This window comes from Felis catus, chromosome B2, assembly GCF_018350175.1.
Source record: "Felis catus isolate Fca126 chromosome B2, F.catus_Fca126_mat1.0, whole genome shotgun sequence".
Lineage (NCBI taxonomy): Eukaryota > Metazoa > Chordata > Mammalia > Carnivora > Felidae > Felis > Felis catus.
In genome coordinates, this window is record NC_058372.1 from 116,319,942 (window position 1) to 116,342,394 (window position 22,453).

General features: G+C 36.0%; 1 protein-coding gene across 8 annotated transcripts in view; it reads left to right on the forward strand.

The window, feature by feature from the left end:
* The window catches only part of LAMA2 (laminin subunit alpha 2), a 623,859-nt gene that overhangs the window by 423,489 nt on the left and 177,917 nt on the right, over window positions 1-22,453 (forward strand). For all 8 annotated transcript variants that reach the window (XM_045058020.1, XM_045058023.1, XM_045058022.1 and 5 more), the window contains 3 exons: window positions 2,416-2,550; window positions 14,504-14,628; window positions 21,148-21,234. In XM_045058020.1, coding sequence (XP_044913955.1) covers window positions 2,416-2,550; window positions 14,504-14,628; window positions 21,148-21,234 — 347 coding nt within the window. The remainder of the gene's footprint in view (window positions 1-2,415; window positions 2,551-14,503; window positions 14,629-21,147; window positions 21,235-22,453) is intronic.

The window sequence follows — 22,453 nt, forward strand, 5'->3', positions numbered from 1 at the left end:
AAGGAGGGGACTATGATGGAATAAATAACATCCAGTTCCTTGAAAAAGTGTTCTAAGTTTCTAACTCTTGTATAGTCTCTTTTGCTTTGCTATCTCTTAGAAATTCAATCTGTCAGGACATAAAATTTGTCTCAAGTGTTAGCACTGAAAGAAAAATCAGAAATCATCTGAGTTAATACACCTGCTCATTTGTGGGAGGGGGAAAGCATGTCTCAGTGACACCAGGCGACTTTCCTGTATTCCTCAGACAAAACTATCGTGTAAAATTAAGGCTTTCATAGTCATCTGTGCCACAGAGCCAGAGTCTGAACGCCTTTAAAAGGCAAACATTAGCAGCAGAGAATGACGATCACATCAATGATTCTCAATTCTGGCTGCTTATTAGACCCAGTTTGGAGTTTTAAACCCTGGCCCTACTCTCCACCAATTAAATTAAATAAGAATTTCTGGAGGTGGAGCCAGGTGTCAGTATATAAAACTCCTCAGATGATTCTATGTGCAGCCAGGATTGGAAACCACAAAGATCGGCCTAGAAGGTTCAACACAGAGCTCCACTTGGAGCTCAGGCTCAAACTCCTACTATGGGTGGTTTTCCTTTTTGTCCTGCTATGTTTCCTGGGAAGAGCCATAGTAACAGGAGAAACTGGGTGTGTGTTATGGTAAACTTCACCTGTGGTGCTCACCTTCAGCTTTCAGTTTATACCACTGAATTTCATATAATTCCTCAATGAAAACTCCTGTTTCTGAATTTTATTCTTCCTCTGAGATTTCTTTTAAACTTTTCTTTGAGGGCTAAAGTGGAGCTAGGAGATCTCAATTTGTGTGATTTTCACACTGACACACACACCACTTACACCCTAAACAAATATACCAGTAAAATAACAATAATTATATCGGTGTCCAAAGGTGAAATTCATGTAAAGAAAATCCAGTTTTATTCTATAGTCCACATGTGAAAGAATTGGAACAACTCATGCTGTGAAATATTTTTCAATACACCTTGACTTGTTTCTTCAGTTTCTTAAATGAATTAGCCATAATTCCTCGACTTTATTTGGTAACAATGGCAATATGAACCTTGATTTTAAATAATATGAATAAAGACAATGCATTATATTTAAATTTTAAAATGTAATATGTATTAAAATATATTATTAAGTCCACCACAAGACAAACGAGACTCAAAATATTTTGAATACTGTTCCCGATTTTCTTTACTGGATTGCTCGAAGCTGGGACATTATTTAATCTTCTTGGAATTTCTTATAGGCTGGGATAAAAGCAAAGAGACTCTTAATTAAATGCTTAATGGAGGTACTTTTGCTGTATCCAAATCACAATAAGCAAGGAGAGTGCTGACTATTGATCTTTTTCTTTTTCCAAGGAAGCTTTTTGTATATTCCACTCTGGATGACCTAGTCCAGAACCAAAAGAATGCAGAGGCATTAGAGAGTCCTTCATGCATATTTTTTTCCTGCTTATTCAGCAATCACTTTTCTTTCATCAATGGGAACAAGATATCCTGTGACGAAAAAAATCATACATAGCCAAGGTGGTAAAACAGTCCCTTTATAACCTTCACTGTGATCTATCTGAAACCAACTCTTACCTTTTACTCCTAAATCAAACAACATCTGATAAATGCAGTAGCTTTGCATACCAAGAGGACTGAGTCTGGAACACAAGACTATTCTCATTACCTCTTCAGAGCTGTGGGCTTCCTTCCAGAAAGCCAGAGATGTTTTTGAGACATTTGCATAATAAACCCGAATGAAGATAGAAGTCTTGATTTTGCATATGTCAGCTTTGCGAGCAGTTTTCTGTTTGCTCTCAGATTTTTATTGCAAAATGAAAAAAAAAATGGATCAGGGAAAGATAAATTTTATTGGTGGCCTAATATTCCCAAGACAGGAGAATTTTGAATTTCTTGCTTTTATCGTCTTTAAATTATATCAATATAAATAATGCAACCATGACACTTTTCTATTTAATATTTCCCTGAGTCTCATTGGACATTTGCTAGTTATCCATCAGGCACAGCAGAAGCAGATTTTAGGTTGTCAAAGACATTGGAATTCTCTCTTTAGTCCAAATGACAATTTTATTTAAAAATAAACCTATTTTTCAAAAAAAATAAAAAACAAAAAACGACTACTTGAAGTTGTTTCAGACTGAGTGGTATATGCAAATGCCAGCTTTCCTTTCCAAGGTCTGATGTCTCGGATGCTACCGGTACACTTGAAGGATCACACAAAAGTACACATTAGGAATCAAAACTGGCACTTGTGTTTATAAGTGATGTTGCCTTTAATGCAGGGAGGGGAAAAGTAGTCCTTTTTAACCACTGAAGAACCCAAGTATTGCTAAACGAAGATTTATAACTTGGCTGCCCTAATTGGTTTCCTTTTCTTTCAGACATGCATGCCAGGATTTTATCGACTACGATCTGAGCCAGGCAGCCATACTCCTAGACCAACCCTGGGTACCTGCGTTCCATGTCAGTGTAATGGACACAGCAGCCTATGTGACCCTGAAACTTCTATATGCCAGGTATTTACCTGAGCCTTCCGTGAAGAAGGCCCATGTGCTCATTTATCTTTACACATGCTCAGATACCATGTGCAGAGGCGAGAGAAATTGCAGGGAACTTAATTGTGTATGTGTGTGAAATAAAACATGCAGGAAAAAAAAACATTTACCCATATTATGCATTTTTTAAGGTGATTAAAAATTGATAATTGGAAAAGCCACTGCTCTTGTCGAGAAATAAAATATCAACAGCATTTTAGAAGAACACCTGGGAGCACTACTATTTATTTAAAAATACACAAGGACTTTTTTTCTGATTACACCCGCAAATAAACTTATTAAAATTTGGAAATGATAAAAAATATTTTAAAAAGGTAAAAATCATCTAAGATTTAACATAAACATTTAAATTTTTAGGTATTTTCTACCATTTTTAATGCATGCATTTATAAATAAGATTTATATAATACCATGTGTGCCATTTTATGTTCTGCTTTTTAAATGTAGCTATTTTGAGCATGTTGTGTTGCTGGATGTTCCTTGAAATCTTTAGTCTTGATTGGATATCCCATAATTTAACCATTTTCCTTAGAATTCCAGCTGCTCGTTGTTGTTGTTGTTGTTATTGCCGTTGTTGTTGCTGTTGTCCTGTTCATGCTAACACCCTGCTCTCTATCATTGCCATCCACCTTGGAACAATCAGGACTCAAGAAATTCAAGTTTGCCATGTCACCACTTAGAGTTCCCCAGACTCTAATCCTCACACAGCTCTGGACATCAGATTTGCTAAACCCATTTCCCACTTCTCATCTTTGGAAACCCCTTCAGTGAGCCTTCTGGAACTCAAGATCGGAACTCAGCAAAATCCCCCACATATTCTCCCCCGTTCACTTAGTATTCTCTTCATTTAGCTCTCCCTGACATACTCCTCCTCCCTGACATACGCCCCCAAGGAGTAACTATCATTTTCTCTCACGCTTTTCATTTGCCTGAGCATGAAGGTAGGCAGGCGTCTCATGGCCACTTTCATATCATCCTCCTTTCTCCCTCATAACAACACCCAGCTATGAATCTCACGCCCCCATCTATTTGCCCACTACACCTGCTCGTTGATGTTCTCTATTAATCCTCAGGACACCCACCTCCTTCCCTGAAGATTTTTTCCTCTGTATCATTGTTCTACCATTATTCCTAATAATTCTTGGTGATTTTAATGTCCATGAAATTAACTTTTCCATTCCCTTAACTACGTTTCTTGTTCTTACTCCATGGTGCTATTCTAGAACTTGTCATTAGGAGTAACTGCAGTGACTCCACAGTCTCAAGGTCAACTATACTCTTTTTGACTACCATCTCTTTACTCTCCAGTTCACTTTTTAATACATCATCTTCAACCTTTTTAGTTTCACCATTGATGCTCACACCTATTCATTGTTCCTTACCTCTTTCATGCCCTCACTTTCTCAACCAGCTTAATATTCAACATTCCATTGGTATCACTGCTTTGTAATGTTCATTTCTCATGCTGCTCCTTTACTTATTTTCACTCCATGAATTCTAACACTGGGTAAATTCTACTCCTTCTAAGCTGAATGTGGCTGATGAAAAACAGACAAGTATGCTGTCTAATCTCACCATAAATTCATTATCACTCACTGCAAATGGACCCTTCGTGTTGCTCTGCAGTCATGCCATTTTTCTTTAGTCCATTTCCCTTCCCACATTTCTGGATGCTTATCGCACACCTTCCCCTTCTCTTCAAGCCCTCAGCCCCCTCCCCCAACCCTTTTCCAGCCTCACTCTTAGTTGATAGTCATGCTCCTTATTATTTCATTGAGAGATTAGAAGCAGTCAGAAGAGAACTAACATGATCTTCCACTACCATTTGCACCCACCTTTTCTGCATCTGTGTGCAATTATCTGAGTCTTCCATCATTTTGGATGAACTTTTCTTATTTCTAGAAAAGACCAAGTCTGCACTTATGCTTTAAATCCCAGCCTTTTTTTTTTTTAAGCTTATTTATTTATTCTGAGAGAGAGAGAGTATGAGTGGAGGAGGGGGAGAGAGAGAGAGGGAGAAAGAGAATCCCAAGCAGACTCCACACTATCAGCCCAGAGCCTGATGTGGGCATTGAACTCACAAACCGTGAGATCATGACCTGAGCCGAAATCAAGAGTTGGCTGCGTAACAGGCTGAGCCACCAAGGTTCCCCTGATCCCAGCCCTTTCTCCTGCTCGAGGGCATTACTCCGCCCATCCCTGTTTCGCCCTCCCTCTTGTATCGTCACTTTTTGGTTCTTCTTCTCTCTTCCAAATAATAATAATAATAATAATAATAATAATAATAATAACAAAAATAAAAACAAATTCTCTTGCCTTCACTTTCCCTCTTGACTTCTACCACTTCATTCCTCTCCTATACACTGAAGAGCTATTTATACTCTCTCCACAATTTCTCTCCCACCATTCCCTCTTGAATTACTAAAATCAGACTTTTACCTCTACCAGCATGCTGAACCCTGCGACTAGTGTTCATCTATCAGTCTTCATCTTTCTTGATTGCTCAGCAGCATTTGCTACTCTGAGTTATCCATTCATCTTAAAAGTTTTTGTTCAGTTTGCTTCCTTGGACATGCTGTTCCAGGGATTTCCAACCTGGGTGACCACACCTTCTGTCTTCTTGGCTATGTTTAGCTTCTTACCTGAGATCTACACACTGGGGTTCCCATAGTCCTTGGAACAGTTTGCTTCTCTAACTACACTCCTTCTCCTGGTGATCTTACGCAGGCACATGTCTTTCAATACCTACACTGAGACACTATGATATTTACCATTGTTTCTATGATTCAATTTGAGATCCAACTCTAATATTTCTAGAACTTATTGTGGTATGAGGAGGTATCTTTCTCCAAATATATATTACTTTAAAGAAACATTTATTTATTAACATTTCCTTTTCTCTTTGATAAATTATGGTGTCCGAATACATATAAATTTGTTTTATCCATATTAAGATATGTTTGAAGGATCATCTATTCTGTTCTCTTTATCTTCTAGTTCTTATTACACTATTCTGACTACCTTTATTTTATATTAAGTTATGGTACCTGGCAAAGCAAGGCCCTTTTTTTCTTCTTCTTTTCTAATTTCTTGACTGGATGTAATTATATATTCTTCCAAAGGACAGAATTTGATTCACAATTTCAATCTCTTCACCAAAAAACATTATTGGAATTTTTATTGGAATGGTATTAAATCTATGTGTAAAGAATTGCTGTCTTTACACTATTTAATTAGCTTCCCTCAACCCAGGAAAATAATACTCTTCTCTATTCAAAACATTTTGTGTCTCACAGTAAACTGTTTTTGTTATTATCTGTATAGGTTTGGCATTTCTCATACTAAACTTATTTCTATGTATCCTACACTTTTACTTCAATGGTGAACATTACATTTTTTTCTGTTTCAGTGTATTTCCTAATTTCTTGTTACTGATAAACATTAACAGAATAGAGTTTTTACGTGTGTTTGATATCCAACCACTATTTTTTAGTTCTAGAAGTTTCTCAGTTGCTTCTTTCAATTATTTTTATATTTATAATATTATTGGCAAATAATTATAATTGTGATTATTCTTGCCAGAAGCTGTATCTAGTATAATAATTTTATGTTTTTGCATTAAGTCTTCTAAAAATGTTAAATACAAGGATAGTCAGCTTCCTATCTTACTCCTAATTTTAATGTTAGTGTCTCAAGTCTTTGACCCCAAAATATGACATTGGTGGTTAGCTTAGGATAAATATTCTTTACCATGTTGAGAAAACTTCTTTTCATTCCTGGCCTCTTAAAGATATCTTCTTTTAGTCAAGACAGGATATTAAAATTGGTCATATAGGGGCGCCTGGGTGGCGCAGTCGGTTAAGCGTCCGACTTCAGCCAGGTCACGATCTCGTGGTCCGTGAGTTCGAGCCCTGCTTCAGGCTCTGGGCTGATGGCTCGGAGCCTGGAGCCTGTTTCCAATTCTGTGTCTCCCTCTCTCTCTGCCCCTCCCCCGTTCATGCTCTGTCTCTCTCTGTCCCAAAAAAATAAATAAAAAACGTTGAAAAAAAATGTTTTTAAAAATAAAATTGGTCATATGCTTATTTGTGAGGAGTGAAGTAAAGGTAGAGATACATTTAAGATATGAGAATATATTTCTTTTTACCTTGAACTGAATGATGAACACTTTTATTGACTAGATGAATAACTGAATAATATTAACTATCCTTGAATTCCTGATATAATTACTATTTGTTCAGTCTGGTACTCTTTCACCAATCTGCTGGCCTGTAAAATTCAATAAATAATTTCAGGAGAGGGGATTAATTTATACATTCTTCAGTGAGAATTAAATGCATTTTTCTTTCTTATGCAATCTTCACTGGTATTTAGCAAGGCTTTGTTTAATTCATATGATTAATTTAAAAACATTCATAAAGGATACAGTTTAATTTCATTGTTTTAGGATAAAAATTGTCATCTTTGAATTGTCCTCTTTTGAGTAATTGGCTATTATAGCTTTTTTGTGACACAAGTCTATTTTTTGAGATATCCCCAGATGAAGTGAAAAATAAATACATGTGCACATCAAATATGCACAGCTAGTATTAGTTACTATACTCTAAATTTTTATATTTTCCTCAGGGAACATACAACTTTTGAATTTAGGCAACTTTGTTCATTTTTGAAATAGCCCCAGGAGGCAAATAGGAAATACCTATTATTACCCTGATGGTGTGACTGAGGAAACTTGAAGCATACTGATTTCTTTTCTGTGTGGATCTCAATTTGATATCAGCTCCATTACACGGAGCAATTCCCTCTACTTGGGTAGAGCGGTCATAAGCATGACTCTGGGGTCTGACTGCTTTGATTCCAATCCTGGCTTCATCGCGTGTAGGCTGTGGAAGCCCAGTCATTTTATCTCATGCTAACAGGGTCCTAGTCTCCTCATTTACAAAATGAAGATAATAGTAGTACCTACTCAGCGCTTTTGTAAGGGTTCGATGAAATACATTATAAAGGGTTTAGAACACTACTTACTTAGTACATGATAAGCTCCATAGAAGTGATAGCGATGATGATGTTGATAAAGGTAATAATGACCATACATGTTATCCACTGTTTAGAGTCTAAGAATCAATGAGATGATAATTAATCAAAACATGTAAACATCATTATCTCTAGCACTATGCTAGATTTCCTCACTTTTATTTTCTTTATATCTTTCTTTAAAAAAGAACAAAAAACACTATAGAAAGCTTTACAGTCTAAGCATTTCAACTTTTAATAAAACCCACATCACTTTGCAACTATTCTCTTCATAATTCCTAATGATACTTACCAGAAATCTGTTGCTTTACTTTAGACATTAATATATCCTACACAGAGACATGTTGCTACCAATAGCTCAGTGACTATTGTCCCTTAATGAAAATTTTCTTCAAAATGGAAGGACAAAACCTATATGATATTGAACCCCAAGCCCAGGGGGAAGAGGAGGTGAGTGAACAAACACTAATCAGTACACGCACCTACACCCACAGACATTCTTAAGTAGGTAAGTAGATAGGTAGGTAGGTTGATAGATAGAGTTGGAAGATAGATAGATAGATAGATAGATAGATAGATAGATAGATAGATGATAGAAAGATAAATGACAGAGTTTTCAACTTTACATAACACACACATCACTATCTATATCTTTACCTGTATCTATATCTATATCTATCTATACATTTTTATATCATCACTACACCCCACCCCCAGTCAGTATTACTTTTCCATTTTTTTAAAAGGGAATAGTGAATTCTCAGCTAGCTCAAATAACTTTTTCAACACCAAATAATTTGTGGAAATATTATTTTCACTCTATCACTATTCTTATTTTGAAATGAAAAGAAAAAACAAATCTCCGTTATTGATCTGCTTCGTTGTCTGAAACCACCAGAATCTGTGATTAACCAATTAACCTTATATTTTGTAAACAGACTCATAACACAAATCTACTGCATTTAAGGTGTTTTGTAAACCTTATTTTATTGAATTTATCTAACAATATTACCAAAGTAGAATTGTTAGCATTTTTTTTACAACTCTAAATTAACACTTAAAAAATTTAAGTAACCTACAGAGCATTGGATAAAATGTATTAGAATCAGTTTCCAAATATACTACAAAATGCTACCTACAGAGTAAACACACTGTTATCTGATTAAATGAGTTTCATTTTGAAGGCCCAGGTGAATTATAAGCTAGAATACTGATAGAATCTGCGGATATGATTAAAAGCCATGTATGAAAAATATTTGCAAAATCATGAAAATATGAAATTTGCCATAGTATGGAAAGTAGTGAATTGTCACTCCTGGTTTGTAAAGGAAAGTAAAATGTATCAAGCATTGATTTTGATCTCCAGTAAAACTTAAGGATTTCTTACTTAACTGTCAAGTATAGAAAAAATAAACAGTGCTCATTAGAAATCAGTATAATTTCACTCAAAATAAAACATATCAGAATAACTGCTATGGTTACTATATGTATAATATCTGAGACCTTTCTGAATACCATTACAATATCAAGTTTATCAGAAAGTGTGATACATCATATCTGAAAATCAGCAAAAATAATGACAGTACCATATATCCAACCTTAAAGACTGGTCTCTGTAGATAGATTTTTTTCGCATTTATTCTTACAGTAAGCTTATGAGGTAGATAGAATTGTTTCTCCTTTTAAAGTTGATGAACTAATGCTGACAGAAATTAAATACTTTGATTAAATCATAAGCCAGTAAAGGCTAGCTCTATGATCCCAACTGTAGTTTGTTTAAATAGGCATTTGACAGAATGTTTCATGATGTTTTTACAAACAAACTTGAAAATATAGGCTCGATGGTAATCAGTTAACAAGTTTTATGGGTGTGGTTGCTGAACTGTGTGCTATAGGTTCTCGGTTCATGCGTCCAATGATGAGATCTAGGCTTTCACCCCGTCCTGTTTGAAATCGTTATCAGTGATCCAGATGAGATCTATCAAATAGATGACATAAAGCTGGAAGTGTTATGTAATGTATCAGATGGTGGTCAAGAAGCTAAAAGAGCTTGACATGTGGAAGTATGAGTGACAATTAACAAGATGAAATTAATATAAAAGATTTTGAACTTAGACTCATTTCTTTTTTCATTCTTGTGGCATTTGATAAACATTCCAATGTGAAGGTATTGTGGTAGGTGATGAAAAGATATCAAGATGGGGAGTGCATGGATGGGCCTTGCCCTCTAGGAGCTTATATTCTAGTGTTTAAGAGCAGAGGAAATGACACAGCACAGCAATGCCTATGAAATAGGGCAACACATAATATCACTCTTGAGAATATAATTAACCTCTTATTAGCCATCTAAAATATAGAAAATTTTCCTAAAGATTAATTTCTATACAAGAGAAAAAATTATGTCCACTGTTTCAAAGCAGACAGAAGAGTCATATGAAATGTCTATGTCGAAAAGTTTCAAAAACAGCATCATGATTTGTGTGTTGTTTTTGTGGACCTAACCGGAACATTTGATTTTGTTAACCAAGTTTAGTATGTCAGCAACCCTGTGAAGGATTAACTGTCCAGAGAGGGTAAAGATATTTTCTTGATCTGTATATAGAGTTGTAGGTATAATAGCAGCAACTATATTTTTGAATCTCTGTATTTCTAACAATGACCAACATTATCTGTGTTTTGAGCCAATTATTAATGTTATATTAGGTTACATAAAATAATTCAGTATGTAGTCAGTTTATTTTTACAAAAGCAAAATGTGGATAATTGTTCAAGATCCTATGTATTTTGTGGCACATGTTTATTTCAACAACTGTAAAATATGTTCTTAAAACATTCCCCCAGTTAATTCTTATTTACCATTTGACACCTTGCTGAATGATTTAGACTGCAATTCATAGATAATTATTTTATCTTCAAACTATTTTCTCTTTCCGTGCTGCTCTTAAAAATGGAATGGATATTTTATTGTTAAATTACTGGTTTCTTTGAATGGCTGAATAGAAGACGATCATGGTAGTTTTACAACAAATCCTAATACAAAATATGCAACAAAGCATCTAGCTCTGCTAACGACATTTCTATGATGTCATTAGGCTTGAAACTTGGCCTTTTTCATCAAGGAGACTGGCCAATTTCATCTATACTTCCTATAATGTGCACTCATTCATGCAGTCATTCAAAATAGTCCTCAAATGTCTACCATGTTTTAATCATTGTGTTGAACTAGAAGGAGCAGTCAGCCCTGACTTCAGACATAAGGGAATGTTTATCAGAGAAAGCAACATTTAAAATGAGAGCTGAAATGAATGGTTGCTAGCCAGGTGAGAAGATGGAAAAGCATTCCCTAACAAGGGATTTGCATATAAGAAGTCCCAAAGGAAAGAGCATGGCATAATTTGAGAATTTCAGATGGTCCTAAATGATTTTAGCATAGCATACAAAGGTTGCAGTGGCTGGAGGTAGGGCTGGAAGTAAACAGATGATAAAGGTCTTTCTTGCCATGATAGAGAGTTTTAAATTCATCCTGAAGATAATGGAAAACTAACGCAGGCTTTCCAGCAAGAGAATGGCATGGATTGATAAATTCTGTAGGATGACCACTCTGATTGCAGTGTGGGGAAATCACTGGGTAAACAAATTTAGAAGCAGTATATTTAGCTAAATTCTGTCCTAGTAAACCAGGTAAAAGATGAGAGCAGCCAAATAAAAATAGTAGCAACAAGGAAGTAAAGAAGCAGAGAGTAACAGAATCATGGAACATGATGATCAAACAGGCTCTCTGGAATGAGAGGGGCCTCTAGATTCCTGGCCTGGGTAATTAAGCAGATGATAGTGACTCCAGATGAAATGGGCAATTAGCCCGTTTACAGAGAGATGAGCTTAATTTTTGACATTCAAATTGAGAGTGCTTTTGTGTTATGTAATAAGATCTATCCAGGGAACATTTGGAAATGTAAACCCAAAATTCATTAGAGATATCTTTCTAGGCTGAATATATACGATTTAAAGGTTTTGGCAAAGAGATGATAACTAAAGTCATAGTAATGGATGAAATCACGAAGGTAGAATGTGTAGGGAAAAGAAGACGAAAGAGAGATGAGAATCTTTAGAATCAAGGACCAATCTTATTAAACAGAAAGGGAAAAAAAGTCCATGAAACAGTAGCCATAGAGTTAGGAGAAAAACCAGCAGACTAGACCATTAAAGAAACCATAGAAAGAGAATAGTTCAAAGAGTGGCCAGAAATATTAGCTGCTGCAGAAAATTGATGTATCATGAGGACCTATTATTGTCAGTAAATTTTGATTTATCAAAAAAATCTTATGAGTGAGACTGGAGTTACAATAATCAAAAAATTTTTTTAATCAGGGAGAGTTAAAGAGGATAAGGAAATAGAAATCAGGAATGGAAACAATGCTTTTAAAATGTATAAGGGTGCCTGGGTGGCTCAGTTGGTCAAGCCTCTGACTCTTGGTTTCAGCTCAGGTCATAGTCTCACAATTCATGGGTTTGAGCCCCACATCAGGCTCTGTGCTGACAGTATGGAGACTGCTTGGGATTCTCTCTCTCTCCCTCTCTGTCTGTCTCTGTCTCTCTGCCCCTCCCCCACTTGCACTTGCACTCTCTCTCTGTCTCACTCTCAAAATACATAAATAAACTTTAAATAAATACAATAAAATGCTTATCAGAGATAGTCTCTAGCCTCCAAAGACTAGAGGCCCCAGAGATATTTTTGAGCTAGGAAAGTCTTGGAACAACATCAAATGCTAATGAGAAAAATGAGCAAAAAAAAAAAAAAAAAAAAAAAAAAGAAAAGAAAAGAAAAGAAAGAAAGAAAGAAAAAAATGCAGAGGCTGGAAAAAACAGAAGGCAGGAAAGTAAGAAATCCAGTTTAGGATGAGAGTAGCTTTAGACAAAGGACAAAACACTACTTCCCATGGACAGCAATAAATTTTAAAGGGATGGAAAATAGTACAGGACTGATGCCAAGTCTTTCACAGGAAGCTGAGAGAACACTCAAGTGAGTTCTTCCTTTTCTCTGAAAATCTGGAGTTATCATCTTCTGAGAGGTGGAAAATTAGAGTATTTGAGATTCGTATCCTATGATATAAGAAACTGGATCCATTTTACGTTGTTATTAAATGCATCTATAAGTGGCATAATGTGTTTTCAAATGTAACCCCCAGCTGTAACAACCAAAACAAACAATGGCCTAAAATTCATCATGGTGACATTGTGATTTCACCCTAGGGAATAGCAGAAACTCTGAAAAAAAGAGTCTATAGAAGTTCTAAAAAAGTTTTCCATGGCAATGTCTATAGAGGAAGTGACTTCAATTACTGTTTATTGTAAGTGACCACACATACCATACCAAATATTTTCTGGCCATTAGAAGACACATGAAAAATAAATATGTGCTTCTTGATTGACTGAATAGAGCCAAGAGCCAAGCATATGAGATCTCGGCCAAGTTCAATATGGAGCCCACAGCTGTCTCTGTGACTCCAGCTAAGTTGGTCAGATCAGTTCACTAACATATACAGCTATTACTGACCATTTTTGCTTCTCAACTTTTCTTTTGATATTGTTTGTAAGACATCATTCTTCTGGTCAAGCTAAAATGCAGCTCCTTATTCCTCCTATTTCCTCCTTTTTCTCAACTCCCAAAGTCAAATATCACATTTCCACTAAACAGCATTCAATATTGCATTCCTGCTGCCATGTTTCTTATTTGCCACTTTTAAATTATCTTCCCAAAGTAGAAATAAATTAGTATAGGTTTGGGTGTTATTTTACCTTTTTCCCTCACTTGATTTCTCTCAGTGCCTGGGATGTAGCTCTTTCTAAGTCCTTATTGCATGAATGATTGCAGTGCGTTAAATAATTCTACTTTATGAGAATTTTCATTACAAAGCTGCATACTATTCTGAAACTATTCTCATTTCCTTATGGAAATGTCTTAAAGCATATTACTTGAATGCCTCTTATTATGCAAGCATGAAAAAGAAAATATTGACCTGAGATTCCTGGTTTCAGATTGGGTGCTCCAATTTATAAAGAATTATTAACATTTGGCAAGAATTAGATGAATAACATTCTTAGGAGAGTAACTAGGCTGACCTTTTTTCTTTAATTTTTTTTCTATTGTTGCATCTTAAGGCATTTATGCTTTCTACCTTGGTTTAGTTTTAGAAAGTCCACTGACAGGCATGCACCAAGTTCCCAGGATTTTTAGTACTTTTCTAGCACCTTGTAGAGAAGACACATAAATGGCCAGATGATATAATAAATTTTAGAAATTTGTGAGGTATGTTCCCCAGATTATAATAAGAGAAAAATTTTTTTCCAGAGATTGATGTAGGAAAAAGAGAGAAGAAATTCTTATTGTCAGTATAGCTACAACAGCCTGATACTAGTTTCTCTTACGAAAGAACATCTTTAAAAATATATATATTAAGGAGGCACCTGGGTGGCTTAGTCGGTTAAGCGTCCAGCTTCAGCTCTGGTCATGATCTTGAGGTCCGTGAGTTCGAGCCCTGTGTCAGGCTCTGTGCTAACAGCTCAGAGCCTGGAGCCTGCTTTAGATTCTACGTCTCCCTCTCTGTCTTCCCCTCCCCTGTTCATGCTCTGTCTCTGTCTCTCAAAAATGAATAAATGTTAAAAAAATTAAATATATATATATATATATATACACACACACCCACACATATATCAAGAACTCTGTCAATGGTGTGTGTGTGTGTGTGTTTGTGTGTGTGTGTGTGTGTGTGTGTGTGTGTGTGTGTTTTCACAAGAGCATATGTATTCATAGGTGGGGAGCTGTATGGAAAATTACATTCTACTCTGATTAAATGAAAAACAAACTTTCCCCTTTCCTTTGCAGAATTGTCAACATCACACTGCTGGTGACTTCTGTGAACGATGTGCTCTTGGATATTATGGAATTGTCAGGGGATTGCCAAATGACTGTCAGCAATGTGCTTGCCCTCTGATTTCTTCCAGCAACAAGTAAGATTGAGAAACATTACCAGATTTCCCAATCAGTAGCACCATCTGTGTGGCAAACGGGCTTTCTATGATTTCAATTTTTTTTTCTATGTAGACAAAATCTCAGTTTAAGATAGAGAATATTTGGGAGGTACCTGGGTGGTTCAGTCGGTTGAGTGTCTAACTTCAGCTCAGGTCATGACCTTATGGTTCATGAGTTTGAGCCCTGCATCAGGCTCTGTGCTGACAGTTCAGAGCCTGGAGCCTGCTTCAGAATCTGGGTCTCTCTGTCTCTACTCCTCCCCTGCTCATGTGTGTGTTCTCTCTCTCTCTCTCTCTCTCTCTCTCTCTCTCTCTCTCTCTCTTTCTCAAAAAACTGAATGTAACATTAAAAAAATTTTAAAGGAAGAGAATTTTATAAAAACACGACAAAAGTGAGCACATAGTATTCCATGGTTTATTTTTCCATTAAAACCCTATCCCAAGTAAATATTACTTATTAATTAAAATATAAATACTAATACTGACATAAGTTATGTAATGACATAAATGATATATGTAGACACATGCATAATTTTATACACTTTTATAAGGGTCTTGTATTTGCATGTAGTTCTGCCATAAACTCAGCTATGACGAAGTGTTTCACTGAAGATCATATCCTTTTTGTGACCCCTTCCACTCATTTTATGTGTTTAATTTGCAATTTGCAGAGAAGTATTAAGAAAATAATTGAAAAAAGTAGTTAAAGGAGGGTGACTTATTTTTATACTCCCACAATCACAGCCCCTTTCTCTTAAGATGGTCTGAACTTGGTACCATGGAAACATAGCCATAAGGGGAAACAAAAGCTAGAATATTTTATTTCAGTGCTGTCTGCACATTCTGCATTGGTTTATATATTGATGAAAAATCCTTTTTGCAAAGGCTGTCTATATTTTCTGCTAAGTGATTTATAGATTTCAATCTCTACATGGTAGAGCAATGTTTTCTCTAAGAACTTGCTTTTGAAAAGAATGTATGGCGGTTTGTTTAGAATTAGAATCCTGGGCTCCTTATCTTGACTATAGAAGAACCACAAAGCAACTTAGATAAAGAGAGGATTGCCCCTGTGCTGACTCCGTTTTTTCTTCATCGTTGGCTTTATATACATTCTGAAACATTTTCAGGTAAATTGTCTCTCTTCTGCAAGCTCCTCTTTTTTTTGTTTAAAAGAATTACAGGTCTTTAGTCAAATGTAAATTTTTAGGTGGGTAGGATATGGATAAGGATAAAACACATTCTTTTTGTTCACCCGAGCACCAATTGGTAGGTGTGTGAAAAATAATATTATTTCTATTTCCCTTTCCCTAATCTCCCTCTGACGACCAGATTTAAACAAAGAGAATGTTATTTATTTTATCGTTCATTAAAATGTGAGCCATTGGATTAGAAAAATTCAGTAATTAATTGATAACTTCTTTGATAACAATCAAGCATAACATGTATTGAAAAGTCTCACAATAAAATGTGTGCCTTAAGAGAAGTCAAGTTAAATGTAAAGAGAATTCAAAGGCACAAGATACCACACTTGGTTTTGGAAGCTTCAAGAACATATTGGAAGAAGTAGTAGTATTTATAATGGGTCACAAATGGCGGATTGAGAGGTTTTTACTGGTGGAATTAGCAGGAGATTATATTAACAAAAACTTAGAAAACAGAAAACAAAGACATGTTTAAGAACTAATAAGTAAGAGTTTGGAGCATGGAGTTCAAATAGAATTCATAACTGCAGATGAAAACAAGTGGGAGAATGGAGGCTATATTATAGAAATCCTTGAACACCAGGCTAAGAAATTACTATTCAATTTTCTATATAATGAGGAAACATTGCAGACTTTTAGTTAAAACAAACAAAAAAACGTTAATGCCATCAGCACTACCCTTTAGAAAGCCTGTTATGAGAGAGCTAAGTAAAATGAATTGAAACAGGAGAAGAAAAAAAGTGAAGAGACCGATTAATAAGCTATTGCACTAACTTAGCAAAAGATAATTAGAACCTGAAGGTAGGTAATCGTAACAAGAAGGGAAATGAGGGAATGGATGGGATCTTTGTTGAATGCAGTTCTACAGAACCGATAACTAATTAGATATGAGGGGTTCAGGCCAGGCAAGAGTTGAAGCCAAAGGTTTTGAGCCAGGTTGACCTCAAAAATGGTAGTGCAATTAACTGAAATAGGGAAACCAGGAGAGAGCTACTGCAGAGGAAAGACAATTTATGTTCCAAATAGGTTAACATTGATGTGAAAGATCTGTCCGAATGGAAATATGCAAATAGCTGCAGGAAATAGAAATACGAGAATTGGAAGGGCAGAGGGAAGAGATATGTTAATAAATGAATTAAAATTGGATAAGATTTCCCGGGGTTATGTGACCCAAGGGGGAGCATGTGGAATGAAGGAAAGACAGAATTACGTACATTAGAGAAAGCAGAAGGGAAAGCAGACCCAAGACAGGGGGTGTCAGGGAGGCAAGAGAAGTAAGAGCACACTGCAGGGGGCGCCATGAGAGAGAAGAGAGGCAGCTGTGCATGGAGACTGAGTACGTATGGTAGCCATGAACTGTGAGGATCACCGAGGAGTTTTGACAATCCATGGTGGAAACAGATATTATGTTCCAAGGAGATCAGTTCATCTTTAGAAAATGTCAAGGAGGAAAAGAAAGAGCCCTACCTTGATGGGTTCACGGGATCAATAAAAAGTGTGTTTTCATTGCTGTTTTCTATGGTTTATGTAATTCAAGGATATTTTTATGGGAAGGATCTTATGAGAATCAGAAAGCTGAAGCAAAGTGGCTAATTCAGTGACTGTCAAACTTTATTAATTGCAGCCACTGTAAGAAATCATTTTTTTTTTTACATCAGACCTTGGGACACAAAAAACTTGTGTGTATATAATATATATTTATAAACATATATATCCTATAACTTTTCTCAGTTTTATTCTGCATTTTTAGAAGAAATTTTAGTCAAAACCCACTAACGTGATTTCGTGACCCACTAATATCACTACCTAAAGCTTGGAACATTAATTAACAAAGCAAAGATCTGTGTATGGTAAGAAGGGAAGTGTTAAAATGCAAAGCAAAGAAACCAGCCAGGGCAAAGAAGAAAGGCACTTCTTCCTGAGATATAAAAGTAGATTCTGAAATATAGATGGAGGACGCTGAGACACCTCTCTTTAATGACCTCCAACTGTGCCCCAAAGAAAAGTAAAGGGTGTGGCGTGGTGAGTGGTTACTAACTCACTTCCATGCATTAGTTTTTCAATATTTCTTACCAAAACACATATGACAAACTGTCAACCATTGTGACAGTGCAGTGTTGCTGAGGGGTTTTTCACTGCCTGCTTAAGGAAAGGTCAGGTATTTTTTCAACAGAGTAGAAGGAACCCTCTACCCTCTGCAATCTAACCACCTTTCCAGGTCAATGCCCCTCCTCCCTTCTACAATGATGCTACATTTGAGTCCCTTGCTCTTTGCCAAACACACCAACAATTTTTGCCAGACAGAGAAAGAAAAAAGTGGTATTGTTTCATGTATACTATGTGGGATTTAAAAAAAGAAAATAACTCCTAGAGTGTGGAACAGTGGTTACTAGGGGTTGGGAGGTGTGGGAGAGCTGGTAAAAGTATACAAACTTTCAGTTATAAGATAAATGAGGTCTAAGGATCTAACATATAACATGGTAGTGATAGTTGGTAATACTTTATTGTATAATTGAAACTTGCCAAGTAAATAGAACCTGTGTTCTCACTGACAAAAAAAAAAAGTAGATACGTGAGGTGATAGATGTATTAATTAATTTGTACATATATGTATATCAAATCATCAGATGCACACTTTACACTACAATTTTTTTATTTGCCAGTTATACTACAATAAAGCTGAACAAAACACAGGTAGATGTATAATGCAATATCAGACAGTGGAAGTACTACCAGGGAAAATAAAGCAGCCTCATTGAATTGAGATACTTGCATGGTATTGAGACAGAAAAGGCTGGGGTCCCCTTTTTGATAGGGTGCTCAGTGAAGATCTTCATGAACAAATGAGGCTTGTGCAGAGACTTGAATGAAGCAATGGGGGGGGAGCCACATGACTCCCTGGAGGAAGAGAAGTCCAGCCAGAAGAAAAGGCGGATACACTGGCCTGGAGACTGGCCCATGCTTGTCAGACAGCAAGGATCCAGGGCAGCTAGAGCAGACTGGTGTTAGGGGAAGGGTGACAAAGGATGAGTCAGGGAAGCTCCGGTAGCTAATGAAATGTCCTAATGTCTAAAAGTCTTCCAACGGCAAGAGGCAGCTTGGAACAGGGTAATGCAGTGATGTTAGTGATGGTAGCAGCAGTTTCAGGTAGAACGCGTGTGGAATGTGAGAGAAAGGAGGTAACATTGACTCCATGGTTTCTGGCAGGACAAATGGAAGCAGAGTGACCATGGATGAGATGGGGGAGAATTACAGAAAGCCTAGTGGTATTTTTTGGAGGGGGAAACTCAGTTTTATATCTGTTAGTGTAGATGCAAAGGTTTTAAGATGGAATGAGATCATTTAGGGGAGAGAGGACAGGACAGGATAGAAGAAATCTGAAGACTGAACTGGGAGACCCATGAAGAGGTCAAGGACATGATGTATAGGAACCTGCCCCAGAGGAGACTGTTAAAGAACCAATGATGAACATAGAAAAAAGAAGGGGGTGGTACCCAGGAAGCCAATTCATCTCTGTAGTATCCACAAGAACAACATAGACTGGCAAACTCTACATCTTAAAAACCCTAATGAGGCAAATTTGGAATTAGCAAACATAAGGAAATATAAAAGGTAGCCCCCAAGAAAAAAGCACAAGGATTTCAGAGTGACCCCGCAGACAGTGTGAGGATTGAGTGTAGATGAGGGAGTTGGGAGCAGAAAGAATAACTCTAACTTCCAGTAAGTTATGATTCCTACACCCTCCTTCATTAAGTCCTTACACATGATATAGGAAAAGACCTCATTCAATCCACCATAGTATCATAACTCAAAAAAGTTTATATCAACTATTCAAGAAGAATTATAACATCCTTGCATAGTAATTGAGATAGATATATTACTGTAGATGAATATAATTTAATTATGTTGGCTGTCTAGAGTTTCACTTGAAATGTCTAAAAATTTGTTTCCAAGTATCTATCTGTCAGTAGATAGATAGATGATTGATAGATAGATAGATAGATAGATAGATAAGCAGTTTGAAATGTGACATAGGAGTTTGTGTGTGTGTGTGTGTGTGTGTGTGTGTGTGTGTGTGTGTGTGTGTATAGATGCACTCAGCATCAAGCTTTAGCTTGAAGAGCTAAAAGCTTGACAGAATGTGTCAATTACGTGTTTGTGGATCTATTTTATGAAGGATAGAGTTTGTGAGTAGTAGATCAATTTGCTCACCTCTTTCGCAAAGGTTAGAGTTTATTACTCATTCATGTACTCTTGATTCAGTGTGCTAGAAGATAGTTAAAATAGGGTCCAAATGACACCTGACCAAAAGGAGCTGTGGCCCTGGTGTATACACCATATATCTTTTTCAGCATAAACTTCTTTAGCGGACCAAGAAAAAGAATGGAGTTTGCAGCATTACCATTTTGTAACAAATACATATATATTTTTCCTTCTAAGTTTCCAGTGCACCATGCAGTGTTACCTAGTGGGAATCCTCGACTTATATTTGAAAGAAGTTTGTAACAACCTAAAATTACATGTTAGTACAGGTTAGTTTTCAAGTTTTGATAAGTATTTCTTTTGTAGGGTAAGATGATCAGAAACCCTGGCAAAGCCTGATAGGCTGTGGTCTACCAGTCAGTAATGAGAACAGGGCAAATTATATAAGACCTACTTAATAGAAAAGATCATAAAATTATCGGAAATTCTTACTCATTTTCATGGAGAGCACCTTCCCTTCTTACGTTAACTCACATTACTTTGTGTTTAACATAAACTTAGTTTGAAATCTGTTTGTAAATTAGAAAAGGCACTCTCATTTTAAGTGAAATATTTATTCACACTTTATGTGTTCAAAGGCTAGTGGCAATTTAGGTTGAGCTTTCAGAAAAAAAATTATATGGTTTTAGGACCATTTTTTTTACTTGGAAAATATTCAGTAATATTCTATCAGACAAATGTACACTAATTCTAGGCATACTTTTCTTTCAATTCATGAGAAATAGGACACTTTTGCTGGATGTTTAATATTTTTATGCTTGTCATAGAATTATTAAAATTTCAAAATGTTTACACAGTGCGAGGCACTGCAAATTCATTGAAAGCCAACCATACTTACTTGTTGACTATTATTGGCATTATTTAGTTGTGACATCCTACCTTTGAATAAAAATTTATATTATAAAATACAGCACTTATAACCACCCCAAGTTAAGTTTCACTTGTCTATATAATGGATAGAATTACTTAAATCTATAAAATAAATAGGTTAAAAGATTTTTTACAATCTTTTTTTTTCCCCTTTCTGGTTCAGTTTCAGCCCTTCTTGTGTCATGGAAGGCCTTGATGATTACCGCTGCACAGCTTGCCCACGAGGATACGAAGGCCAGTACTGTGAACGGTACGAACAGTCATGAAACATAGAGATCATACAGTAACAGATCACAATAGAAAAGTATTCATTATTTTCATAACTTGTTTTCATTTTCCTTAGTAGTTCATACGCCTTCAAAACTATCTTTACTTTTATATCTATATGCTATCTCCGAAGAAAGTTGTTTATTTCCATCTTCGACTTTCTCAAAGTTTCCAAATTATTTCACAATTACATAGTTTAGGTTTTAGTGTATGCATTTCTACATAGCTATATTTAGTGTACATGTATATGTTGAGTGTGCACATATCTATATATGTGCATATTATCAGTAGTTAATAAAAAGCTAGTTACGCATAATTCTCATCTTAATGCACTGGGAAATATTGGCTGAATCTATCTGTGTGCATGTCGCTGTTCTGAGCACTATGGTACTATACCACCAAGTATATACGTAACTCAGAATGTAAATGTGTCAAGCATTCTTAATTAGAACACAAACAATAAAGTGTTTGTTATTTGGTGCTCCTTTCCAATGAGCAAACAATATTATTTAAATGCTTCCTCTCACCATACTTTTTTTCCAGGTAATTAACCTACAGTGTAATATTAGTTTTAGGTATACAAATTAGTGATCCAGTACTTACATAACAACACCCGTTGCTCATCACAAGTGGCCTCCTTAATCCCCATCACCTATTTAACCCATCCCCTCACCCACCTCCCCTCTGGTTCACCATATTTTTTGTTTACAGAATCTGATAATGTATTTATGTATCTATTAAATTGAATACTGACTGTAATACAAATGGTAAATTAAGAAGCACAATTTCAGACTGTCTAGTTAGGTTGTAATTAGTATCTTCTGGGTCCATATTTTCCATAAGATCAGTATCCTGGATATTGAAGCATATCACTACCACTTTTAGTATGTTTTAGGTATTATCTCTAAAGTAACTAATATTAACTATATTATACACACATGATAGCTTTAGCATTAATTGATAACTATAAAGTTTTTATCCATGGACATAGTCTAGCTTTACCAACTTAGCTAGGACCCGTTTTTCTCACCTGTAGTATCAGAATAGGTTATGGTCTACTTACTTTACACTAAAATTGTGAAGATCAAATGTGTAGAGGATACTGTTGGTGCCCTGCCTACATGCCTACGTGGAAACCTCATCTCCCATAAGAGGGGCAAAAATGATTGAGAACTTACCCCATGTTCCTCCAATGTGGGAGT